This window comes from Globicephala melas, chromosome 10, assembly GCF_963455315.2.
Source record: "Globicephala melas chromosome 10, mGloMel1.2, whole genome shotgun sequence".
Classification (NCBI taxonomy): domain Eukaryota; kingdom Metazoa; phylum Chordata; class Mammalia; order Artiodactyla; family Delphinidae; genus Globicephala; species Globicephala melas.
This window is the reverse complement of record NC_083323.1, coordinates 15,545,800-15,558,024: the sequence shown is the minus strand read 5'-3', so window position 1 is coordinate 15,558,024 and position 12,225 is coordinate 15,545,800. Positions and strand designations below refer to the sequence as shown.

Genomic DNA, 12,225 nt, shown 5'->3' with positions numbered 1-12,225 from the left:
CTGCATTTGTTTACATAGATGCACTTCAAGTCGCATTTAGTTTCCTACTTGGAGCAGAAAGAACTTGACCGCCTCCCACCTCCCTCCCATGTTCTCTCCCTAGTGGGTTGTTGTAGTTCCTGTTTAGAAGGTTCCAGAAGAAAAGTACAGAACGACGTTATTCGCTGAAAATAAAAAGGGAAAAGAACTTAAGCACTGTTCACAGCTCCGCAGCTGCTCAGGGGTCCATCGGAGACTGGAGTTGGGGGTCTCCTGCCTCACTAAGGAAGGAAGGGCAGTGAGAGCATCTAGGAGCCACTTACCTGAATAATCCTGCCCACGTACTCCCACCACCGCCCAGCAGACACACATGTCAGTCAGTCAGTGATAACATCCTTACTTCTAAAATAAACAGGGAAAATATGCAAATGAAACAGTTCTGCATTATGAAGCAGAAACAATTTGAGTGGAACCTTTCTTCCAGTGTAGCAACAGATCAAACAAGAGGACAATAAGGAAATAAGGGGACGGAGGAGTGCAAAGGAAAGATTCCTAGGATCTCATGATCATTCTCAGCCAGCTAGTGAGTCTGCTCCTGGCTTTCTTTGTAGCAATTTGGAGGCCTCACGCTATGGCAGGTGTGATAGTCAGAGGCACAGGAATATCATGAATGTGTACAGAGATTTCTGTGCAATGTGTTCAGGAGTCGTAAAAGTAGCTTCTTAGAAATACAAATGTGAAACAGGTTCTCTTCAGATGAGTGTAACCTTTGAAGATTTTGGCACATTCCAGCTCTGTTCTCAGATATCTCCAGGGGGCATTAAAAATGTTATCCTGTATAAAACTATCTGTAATATTTTTCTCAAGTACCACTTTTGAAATACTCCACTGCTAAATTGGACTGGACCTTGGCATGCATTGTGGGTCATGGTCTTGGAGGGAACATAAACATAATTTCCTAACAACATGTACGGTTTTATAGCTATTACAATACAAAGCACAAATTATCCATGATATACACCTAAATCTTAGGAAATCTATTATAGTAGGCTTCTTAAGTTTGGGAATTTGTGCAGTTTTTTATTGAACAATGTTGTAAATTGGAGAACAATTATTATAAATTTTATAAAATGCATTTGCTGTGTTTTTTTTTAAGTTAACTCAGCATATGGTTTTCATGACCAGCTAATTTTTATTTCCATCTTTAAATTACTGCTTGATTTGTATACCATTACTTTCCAAGAAGTATCTAAAGTGGTTAACAATTAAAAAAAAAAAAAAAGCAAAACCAATTTTTTTAAAAGGACCCAAGCCAGGAAGCAAGAAATGAAGAAGTAGTAGAGAAAATTAAACAAAACAAAACAACTCTTGGCTGAAACAGCTTATTAACGCCTTAAATGAAATTTTATGTGATCTAGTGACTTTGTTGGGCTTCTAGGACTCTGAATATCATTGCTCAGATGATGTACGTGTCATCAAGTTTAGCTCATTGAGAGTCAGGGCCAATCAGGTATCTGCAGCTCTTCCACATAGCAGTGTCTCACTCTTGATGGACACTTCCCCATTTTTCAGCTGTGAAAAAGAGAACAGTATTATGTCTGTCTGGTGAGCACAAAGAGAAAATTAATTCATTGCACATAACCTTTGGGAACCTTTGACACAAGGACTAGTGAATACAAAGTAGTGTGAGAATGAGTTATGACTCACTAGGAAAACAGCCACCCATCTATATCTGTATCTAGTTCTCTGTCCATACCTGTATGTATTTCTAAATATGTTTTAGGATGGTATTTATTAATTGTTTTGAAAAGTCAGAGGGAAAAGGAAAGGCATATCAAGCACCCCAAACCACCTGATGCATGGCCAGTTTTGGTTGGGTATGTCAGAGTCTGTGGCAATGCCATGAGAAGAGACTGGGTAAAAGGTTCCATTTCAACAGATTTCCACAAGGTAGAATCTGGCCCATTGATCCTTTTTTTTCCTAATGTTGTGGGCTTGCCACCTTCCTCCTGGCCCAGCAAGTTCAGAAACCTTAGCTTTCTTTTTTTTAATTGTTTTTATTTTTATTTTTTTGCGGTACACGGGCCTCTCACTGCCGTGGCCTCTCCCGTTGCGGAGCACAGGCTCCGGACACGCAGGCTCAGCGGCCACGGCTCACGGGCCCTGCCGCTCCGTGGCTTGTGGGATCTTCCCGGACCGGGGCACGAACCCGTGTCCCCTGCATCGGCAGGCGGACTCTCAATCACTGCGCCACCAGGGAAGCCCCTTAGCTTTCTTTAAGGAAAACGGGTGCTCCTCCTCTTCAGGAGCATGGCAGGTGGTTCCAAACGGAGCAACCCACTTCACAGGACACTGGGCTGCAATTCTTTAATGTCTTTTAAAGCAAAACGTTAAGATCCCGCTCTGTGCAAGTCAGGCCCCCGAAGGGTTCTAAGACCTCGTTTATGATGTCATTTTAAGTATTCCCTCCTTCAGCAATGACAATAAAAGTTAACTATTAAACTTATGTTTTCAACTTCCCACCATGGGTTCCCTGCAACACAAAACCAGCAAATTAAATCATTGAGATGCTAGGATGCCTAAAGAAATATAAAGGCAAATTCCTCATAAATAGCCCTAACTGTAGAACATCTGGCCTGCCCAGCTGCGTTTTCTCTGCATCAGTTGAGGATGTAACAAAGATAACTGGTGGCTAGTCTTTCCAAGTAACAAAAGCTCAGTTATTCTGAGGGCAGCTGAAGTGAGTGGGAGTTGGTGGACACTGCGGCCCCGCCACAGAGCCGCAGTGACTCACTCACAGAGCCCCAGAGTTGTCCCTGCCAGTGAATTCCTCCTCGTCCATCCCTGCTGCCTCCTTTTCTCCAAAGGAATGAAATTAGGCAATAAAAGCTGGGGTTGAAAATAGATTGTTTAATCTGCCCCTGACTTCACACCACCCGGGGTTTGGCTTCATGTTGGAACCTCTGGATTTGTTCATTCATTCATCTGTTCATTCATTCCGCAAAAAGTAATTCCACGTCTAATCTGTGCCATGCCCTGGGGTACACAAGCGAGAAAAACAGGCGCAGTTGCTGTCCTCATGATCCTTACATTCTAGTGGGTAAGAGAGTCAATACAGAAGTAAAGCACCAGGTAAATATATAATTTTGAATGGTCATAAGTGCTATGGGGACCCATCATAGATGGTGGTCAGAGGAGGCCTCTCTGAGGACGTGACATTTATCTGAGACCTGGAGTATGACAAGGGGCCAGCCACATAAAGCCTGGGGAGAAGAAAAGATCATTTTAGGTAGTGGGGATCAGCATGTGTACAGGCTTGAGGCAGAAAAGAGCCTGGCATAGTGAGGACTTGACTGATGTATATCAACAAGGGAGAAGGTGCAGGAGAGGAAGCTGCAGAGGTGGACAGGGGCCAGGTCATGCCATATCAGCTTATCTCTCTGAGAACCTGATGCATTTGCTGCCCCTGGTCAGTTTTGTCAGTCAGATTTTGGCCATGGAACTGTTGGTAAAGTGTAACTCAAACAGATGAGGTTTTCAGCTTCAGCAAATATTCTCCTTAAGCACAGCCACCTTTAGGATAGATGATAGCCAGTGGGAGTGGAGATAGATATAAAATCCTCTTTCTCTTCTCAGTTTTGAAGGTTACAGGAAATGTTTGTTTAGTAACAAATACTCCGAAACAAAGCTGTTCAAATGGAACTTTCTGTGACGATGGAAACTTTTTTTGTTTTTTTGTGAATCTGAGCTGTCCAAAACAGTAGACACCAGCCACTTGAGGCTACTGAGTACTTGAAAGGGGGTTAGTGTGACTAAGGAGCTGAATTTTTAATTGTATTTAACTTTAGTTAATTTAAATTTATACTGGCTAATGTATAGGGAAAGACAGCTCTAGAATCTAGACGTACTTAAAGGAGCTTATTTCTCAGGAGGGTACTAAGAAAGGCTTAGGCTGGCCCAAAACCTGAGCAACATCTGTGATGGTCCATAGAATCCTAGTGGGGAAAAGGTTCAAATGATTTGGTCCAAAATCTGACAGAAGGGTATGGCCAGGTAGGCTAGGAAGCAGTTTAAATGTTCACAAGTCTGTACCAGAGTCTCACAGCTTGTGATCTGTAATGGCCCTGAACATACACGATGCACGACAGGAGGCAGTGTTTCCTAGAGGCTTGCTACTCAAAGCGTACTCCATGGACCAACAGCATCGTCATCATTTAGAAGCTTGTTATACATGCAGAATCGCTGGCTCAACTCCCAATCTCCCACTGAATCAGATCTGCATTTTAACAAAATCCCCAGCGATGCAAATGCACATGCAAGTGTGAGAAGCAACTGTTATTGTGGAAAGGTTATGGAGTTGGGCAGATCTGGGTTCAAATCCCAACTCTGCCACTTACCTGACCAAGTTTTGGGCCTCAATTTTCTCACCTGAAAAAGGAGGTAATACTACTTACCTCAAAAGGATTATTGTGAAGATCCAATGTGTCAATATATAAAAAGAAACTAGTATGAGAACTGGTTTATGTTGGATGATCATTCGTTCATTCACTTGTTTAACAAAACATTATTGATTGCCTCTTATATTCTAAGCATCCTCCCTGTCCTGAGGCACCCCTTTCAAGAAAAGAAGAAAAGTAAACACCACCAACAACAAAAACTCAGGGAAGAAGAATGTTTTACTGGGGATGGGAAGGAAAGAAAATATTCCTCTCTAGCAGTTTCAATACTATAACATGGACAACAACTTTATAGGATTCTCAAATCCTATAGGATCTTTAGAGGATTCTCAGAGATCAGGGACTTTCACCACTATTCTCAGACTTTTAATTAGACGTGGGGGAATGGGGAGGGGAGAATAAGAGAAAGATGGGAATTAGACAAACATGGAAGGTTTGTTATTGTTTTAGCAACAAATAAAAAGCATTAGAGCTGTCTTAAAAATTAAGCACAAACTATTAACTGCACAGATTTTCTTTTATTAGTTTCCTTAAAAACGAAGAAGCAGCAGTCCTCACTGGAGGTCCCACCGGTAGGAAAGGGAATGCAAGGGGTGTTCTTTTCTGCTCCCCAGGGAGAGAGCGTTTCTCACCCAAGCCAGTAGGTGTTAATCTGCTTAAGCCTGCCTGAGTGGATCTGTTAGGTTGCTGGCACATGGCCATTTAGGGGTTTTGTTTCCCAGACCACAGGAGCCCATTTTTCCGAGAGTTCCACTAGCTTTTTGTTTGATAACGTCTATTTCTAGCAGCATTTACTCCTTCAACAACAAATTCAATGGAACAAAAATTTACTGAACACCTACTATTTGGCAAACCCTCTGTTGGGGATACAGAGATGAATAAGGAACCGTTGCTGTGCTCCAGGAACTCACACAAAAGTAACTTGTGCTGCATTCTCTCAGGTGATGGCTATTCTCACTGTGTCTTCCTACTGCTTGCGGAGCTGGGGGAAGAAAATCCTTTGGCTTCCCCGACTGCCCCTTTTAAAATACCCACTGACCTCGCTGTGCTCTCCTGAGGTCCCAGGGCCTTGAAGGGTTAATTACTTGCTTGCTGTGGCTGGTTCATTGTTTTCCCAAACTTCCCACCCCCTCCAATTCCATTTCTAATTGTGAAATTTGTTTAATACATTTTAATAATGTTTTTCTTTTCACAGAGGCAATACACATTCTTTACATAAAAATACAGATAAGCAAAATGAAAAAAATGTTAAAACCATCCTCAGCAATAACCTGTTTTAATAAAAAAGGGTATTTTTAAAAATTACAACAGTTATGTAATTTCATATGAAGTTCAAAATATAGAGGAGAGCAGTCAGGGATAATCCAGTCCTCTGAGACATGATCATTTTGGGTTTTTTTTTTTTTTTCCTTCTAGTCTTCTTGCATTTATTATAAATGACACCTAGCACACAGCCTGCTAAAGTCATTATCTTTGGGGGGAAAATAATGGTGTGGATATCCAAACCAAGAAGGGGTGCTTTTAGCCATACTGCTGGATAAGGATATTTGTGATTTTGCAGAAGAACATGGGTGTAGAAGTTTGCTGTAATTAGTTAAATCATTGTTGCTATTCAAACGTTTCACCCCTGGTGACAGAATCTGACCCAAGAAACTTGTCTTTTCTTCCTTGGAATCTGAAATGGGAAATAAAGAAATTTCTACTTTAAGAAAGTCTGATGTAAGAATACCTGAATTCATAATGAAGAGTGCTTGAACATCATTAAAAGCCTACCACGTGCCAGGCTTTTTGACATATACTATCTCAGTTAATCCTCACAACAGTCATACAAGGTATGACTTACATGACTTATATGACTTACATGATATAATAGGCGTAATTTATCCCTATTTTACAGATTATGAAAAAAAGGCAGATAAAATTTAAGAGGCTGGCTCAAGATCTTACAGCCAGTGCATGGCAGAATTAGGACCCAGAGCAAAGAGACACTATGGTAGAGTTCCACTTTTAAATGAAAACCTTTTCTTTATCTTCCCACAAGAATTTCAAGATTAAACGTGGTCTGCGTAGAAGGTATAGGATTGGAGGACCAAAGTTTTCTCTTTTAGTTCACCTTAAAAATGACCTCCCTTAACCAGTTCTTCAGTCTTCCATGTGCCTACAAGGAGGTGCTGAATCCTATTCCCGCTACCTTTTAAAATAGGTTTAATCCTTTCCATTATATCAACATTCTAAATTTATCAGAAATTAAGTTGAGGACTTTATTATCACTATTAGTGATTTCTTAAATCACCATTTTTTATTCTATCTCATAAAGCTCCTAAGCCTCTTGAAGGTTCTAAATTTTGTCAGTTTCTTTTCCCAGTCCCTAGCACTTGCAAGGTATCCAATTAAAAAGCAAATTAATGGAATTAATAATATGTATGGAATAGGTCACCGTTAAGGTCACTGTCTAATAATCTTCAAAAAGACCTGGGCAGGCAGAGTCCAATAATCTACTTATCTTTTGCTTAAAGCAATTTGTTGGATCCCTAACACCTGTTTAGTTGAGTGCTGAGAAGTTATTTGGGGAGCCCGTCTGAGCTACATCGCCCTGAGCTTGCTTTTGTCCTCTCTCCTTCCCTCCCTCTTTTTCTTTCTTCCTGTCTTCCCTTTCCCTTTTCTTCCTTTTAAAATTTTGATTGAAAATCTTTTGGCCGCCAGTCTCTGCACTAAGCACCAGGGACCTAATGGTGGGCAAAATAGACAAGACTCGTACCCTCATGGAACTTACAGTCTGGTGTGGGGAATTAGGCATTAATTCTATCACATTCATGAATGGGTGTAAGATTACAAATTGTGGTGGGCACCACCATGCAGTAAGGGATCTGACTTAGTCTGGGGTTGGGAGACAGCTTCTTTGCATTGAGATATGAAGAACGAGTGGGTACTAAGGGAAAACTGAGGATTCCAGGCAGCAGAAACAGCATGTGCCAAGGCCCTGTGTTGCCGGGAATCATGGTACGCTGGAAAACGTGGCTGGATCAGGTAGCACAAAGGCAGAGGGTAGGGGATGCTTCTTGTGAGATCAGCAAGGACCAAGACACATGCTTTATAAAGATTTTGGCTTTCAGCTGAAGAGCAATGGGAAGCCACTAGCATTCTAAGGAAGAACTGGGGGTGTGAGAACTGTTACTGACCGGTGCACCTTCGTTTGTCTCTGCAGGAGCGATGCAGTCATACACGTGGTCTCTAACATACACAGTGACAACGGCGGCAGGATCTCCAGCTGAAAACTCCCAACAGCTGCCCTGTATGAGGAGTACACACGTACCTTCCTCCTCGGTCACACACAGGATCCCAGTTTATCCCCACAGAGACGAGCACGGGTAGGTGACTTTCCCGGGATGTTGCCTTGCTTTTACGTTTGATTTGAAAGGGGAGGGTTTACTCGGTAGTGGTTTTCTGAGGACGGGAAGGTTGCGCCCTCTGTTGAGTTCTCAGCGTGCTCTTGCCCCTGTACAACTGTCTCATGCAGTCCCCACAATGACCAGGGGAGGTAGGCGGGTCACCCCCGCTTGACAGATGAGGAAGTTGAGGCTGCACCGAGTCCAGTTCCCCAAGGCCACACAGCTGGCAAGGGTCAGGCTGACTGAGCCTGTGTCTGCCTCCTTTAGGAAGGAAAACTGAATACTCCCTCTCCGCAGCTCCCCTGGATGGTCCTTGTGCACTTTGTAGCCTTATAACACAGCTTCATGGTGGGTCCAAGTCTTTTATGACTCGACAGGAGGAGGGCTTCCTCACCCGAGGCTGGAGGTCCCTGGAGGGCAGCAGTCATTCATGGGGTTCAGAGAATCCCCCTGGGTTCCAGTGGCGCTTTGGAGCCTGAATAAATCAATCATTGATTTTGCCCATATTTTTTCCCCTAATCTGTAGTGATGTTACTGTGATGAATAAGCTACAGATCCATTTAAAAGGGTAACAGCTTTTTGCCACTTTGCATTGTCTTTATTAAAAGACATTCCTCACACAGTGTCTAATGTGCAGTTATCTGAAAAACACTTATGATGTTAAAAAGGGCCCTTCTTGTCACGAGACTCTGCCATGTAGGTACAGTAAGCCTCCCAAGCCAGGTTCCAACAGACCAGCTCTGGGGGACACAGGAGGGGACGGAGGAGGACCGCTCAGGTCCCTTCCACGTGGTAGCCTGAGGCCTGGCTGTGGGCATACTTGAGGTTAATTCCATAGGCTCAGGTGCCCCTGACCCATCAGTGGGGCAGCCACCATTTCCTCACGGGGCCTCCTAGAGTAGTTCCCCACACATTTAAAATCGACTTCGACATTGTTTCAGAGAGCTTCCGACTCTGCAGAAATGGCACAACAGACACCCGCATGGTCATATGTCAGCGTCTTTGCTGTAAAGATGTTATTAAGAATAGCGGTAATAGTATCCTATGTTTCCACAAGACTATTTTATAATAGAAAGTGACCCTCGGGGTCATGTGCAGCATTTTTAGTACAGATGTGAGAAACAAGGGTGCGAGTAGCCCAAGGTCCCACAGCTGGGAAGTGGTGGAGCCAGGCTTAGAACCGGAGGCTGACGCCTGGTTGGCCGTGGTGTTTCCCCCCTGCACCAGAGACATGGGAAAGCAAAGGCCTGAACAATACAAAAACAGAAGTCCCAAAGTAATTTCTTCTTTTTTTCCTATTTGACTTCAGGCTATAATATGGGGCTTTTTACCACAACAGGAGAAGAGGTTTCCATCACTAATGATGTTTTGCTCAGGGCTAGTTTTCATTCCCTGCGCATCCGCCGGGTGGTGAGGGAGGTATGCTGAGGGGAGGAGGAAAACCCACCTGGGAGTTTAAAACTATCACAGCAAAGCCGCAGAGTGGAGATGGTAGGAAACAGAAAGAAGAAAAATGGAAAACAAAAAGGAAGAAAAGAACAAAAAGGAACAAAAGTAGATGAGGTTGATTTTTAAAGGTGTCAAACTGATTTGTTCTCCCTGCTGTTACTCACAATATTCAACGTGCCTAATGCGTTTAGATACACGGGAAGCTATAACTACGGGAGCTATGGCAACCAGCATCCTCCCCCAATGCAGAGCCAGTACCCGGCCCTCCCGCACGACACAGCCATCTCGGGACCGCTCCACTACTCCCCGTACCACAGGAGCTCTGCACAGGTGAGTCGGTGGCCCCACTTGTTGTCCAGGCCTTGGTGTGCGTGGTGCCAGGTCTAGTCAATTCAACACAATTAATAAGCACTTTCTGCATACTGTGTGTCTCCAAGGAAAGGACAGTCTTTTCCTCAGTGTCATCTCTTCCCTCCAGTGGCTGCCCACAGTGGGTGCTCAGCCAGAGTTCACCCCTACTTGCTTTCACGTACATGGGTGCCGACCACATGTCTTTAGTTCTGTCCTCCCTCTGACCTCTCTCCCAGGAGCCAAGCAGCCGCAATGTCTGTTGTCCTTTTTTTCGGGCAGCCACTCTCAGACTGAATCTTTTGTGTCCTCTCCCACCACCCACTCCTGGTGCAGTCAGACCCTTATGGAGTCCTGTCAGGACTGTCATGCCAGCATCATCCTGACTGGTCTCTTGGTTTCACATCTGTTCCTTTTCAGTCCAACCCACACACACAACCTTACCAGAAGAGTCCTCCTGAAATGGACCCTTATCCGATCATTCTCAGGCCTTTGGCCCTTCACTGTCTAACAAACCACATTGCTCCTCTGTGGCCTTGGTGAGTGGGGATAGTGGCTGCACCTGTCGCACCAGTGTTGGGTGCTCCACTTGTCTCAGACGTGTTCCTGTGCACTGGGCCCCAAACACAACTGGTCACCAGTTCCATCCTATTCTGCATCCTCGTTGTCTCTGCACACTCCCTGTCCTTGTCTCAGATCAGGTCTTTATCCAACCTGGATGATGACAAAAGCCTTCCCATCTGTTGCCATGCCACTGAACTTGCCCCATCTCTGGTCCATCCCCAATACCGCAGCTGGAGGAATCTTTTGGGAAAAAAAAGCCAACTGGCCATAACACCCTCCCTCTTTTGCATGTCATCGCTTTCAAAGTCAAGTTCAACTCCTTAGCACGTCTCTCAAGACTCATGATCATCTGGGCTCTGCCTGCCTTTCTGGCCTACCAGCCATACCCCACCTTTGCCCCAGCCATGCCAGCCCACGTGCAGTTCCCCCAGGTCTTCGCAGATACTGTTGCCTCGGGCTGGGATTCTCTTCCTCAACCTCTTCTGCTTGTTGTTCAGGACAAGCATCCTACTGTCTGTGCGGCACTTGCTGACACCGCCCTCGTCCTTCCTCCAGGACCGTATTCGGTGCCACTCCTCTGTACTCACATGGTGCGTTGGGCTTCCTTCTGTTGGCATACTTCTTATCACTGACTTTCCTGACAGCCACAGGAGACCCCAGAGCTCCTTGAAGGCAGAAATTAAGTCTAGGATCTCCGGGTCACAGCACCCATCAAAAAGAACAGCTAGCTTTTACTGAATGCTGTCCCGTGCCAAGCATAGTGCCGAGCCCTTTCCACACCTCCATGGTAACCCTTGCAGAAAGGAAGCGAGGATAACTTGCCCGAGGACTTGAACCCAGGCAGTGTGACCCTGGCTGCCCAGGCTCTTAAGCAGCAGCCTCCGTCACCTCTCATAGAGGGCATCCACTGTTTATTGAACAGAGGAGTGAACAGGAGGTGGGGCAGCATAAACAACTGTGGTGTGCGGCAGGCAGGGCGGCAGGTTTGGGAGGCAAGATGAGAGCTATGCTTAGGAAAGAGCTCCTGCAGCAAGGGCCAAAGGACGATGAAGCAGAGAGGAAGGGGCCTGGCAGAACAGGGAGCGCTGCCAGGAAGCACTTGCAGGAGTCCAGAACAGAGGTGGCAGGACATGAGCTGGGATGCAGGCTGCAGTTACATCAGCTGTCAGCACAGACCTGCCTCCGGGGGCGGGCACCGAGCAGAGTGTACCCACGGTCCACGGGCCCTCGGGGCAAACAGGCGTCTGTTTTGATTTCCATCGGCAGTACCAGGGGGAGCCCTGGTATAATCCCCGGACAAGCCAAGAAGTGGATTCCTCGAAATCATCACCTGGGGCATTCAGTATAGGTCCCAACTGTGTCACACAGAGAGGCCTTTCCCCTAGGGACTGCTTCTCTTGGGAGCAGAGTCTGTGCTCCCCCACGCTGATCCCCTAAGGGACTTAGAGCTGCTGCCATAGACTGGGTCACACACAGTCTAAGCAGCCCACTCATTCATTCATTCAGTCGCTCTCCCACGACTGTCGAGTGCCCACTCTGCGGCAAGCACTGCTTAGCCTCTGAGAATACGGGGAGAATGAGACGGAAGCGTGCCTGCTTTGGGAGAGCTTCGGCTCCAGTAAGGAGACACTGGCAAGATCAAGCGAAAATCCCAGCCACAGCTCCTGGCATTACCTTCCCTCTTTCTTCACTCCCTCATTCCTCCTCATGAAATTTCTGGAGCTGGTTTTTCTGGGCTGTTATTTTTAAAGCCTTTAGCTACAGAAAGAAGCCAAAGGCTCCTAAAGGCCCGTGCGGTCCCTGGTGATCAAAGACAGGTCGAAGCATCCACCCCGGAAACCACAACGGTCCCCAGCTGGAGCATCATCATTTAATCGCTGGTCCTAATCCAAGGGCTGAGGACTAAACGAACGCCTGTGGAGGAGCCCGCTGAACCCAGACTAGGCGTGGGAGGTGAAAGGGTCCTGCAGCGTCGTCACCACTGTGTCCTGTGGCTCTCAAGCAAGGTCCTTTCACGACCTCTGACCCCCACCACACGC

The 12,225-nt window shown here is 45.7% G+C and overlaps 1 protein-coding gene across 3 annotated transcripts in view; it reads left to right on the top strand.

The window, feature by feature from the left end:
• The window catches only part of RFX4 (regulatory factor X4), a 167,104-nt gene that overhangs the window by 147,555 nt on the left and 7,324 nt on the right, over window positions 1-12,225 (top strand). For all 3 annotated transcript variants that reach the window (XM_060306134.1, XM_030856170.2, XM_060306135.1), the window contains exons 16-17: window positions 7,642-7,804; window positions 9,466-9,604. In XM_060306134.1, coding sequence (XP_060162117.1) covers window positions 7,642-7,804; window positions 9,466-9,604 — 302 coding nt within the window. The remainder of the gene's footprint in view (window positions 1-7,641; window positions 7,805-9,465; window positions 9,605-12,225) is intronic.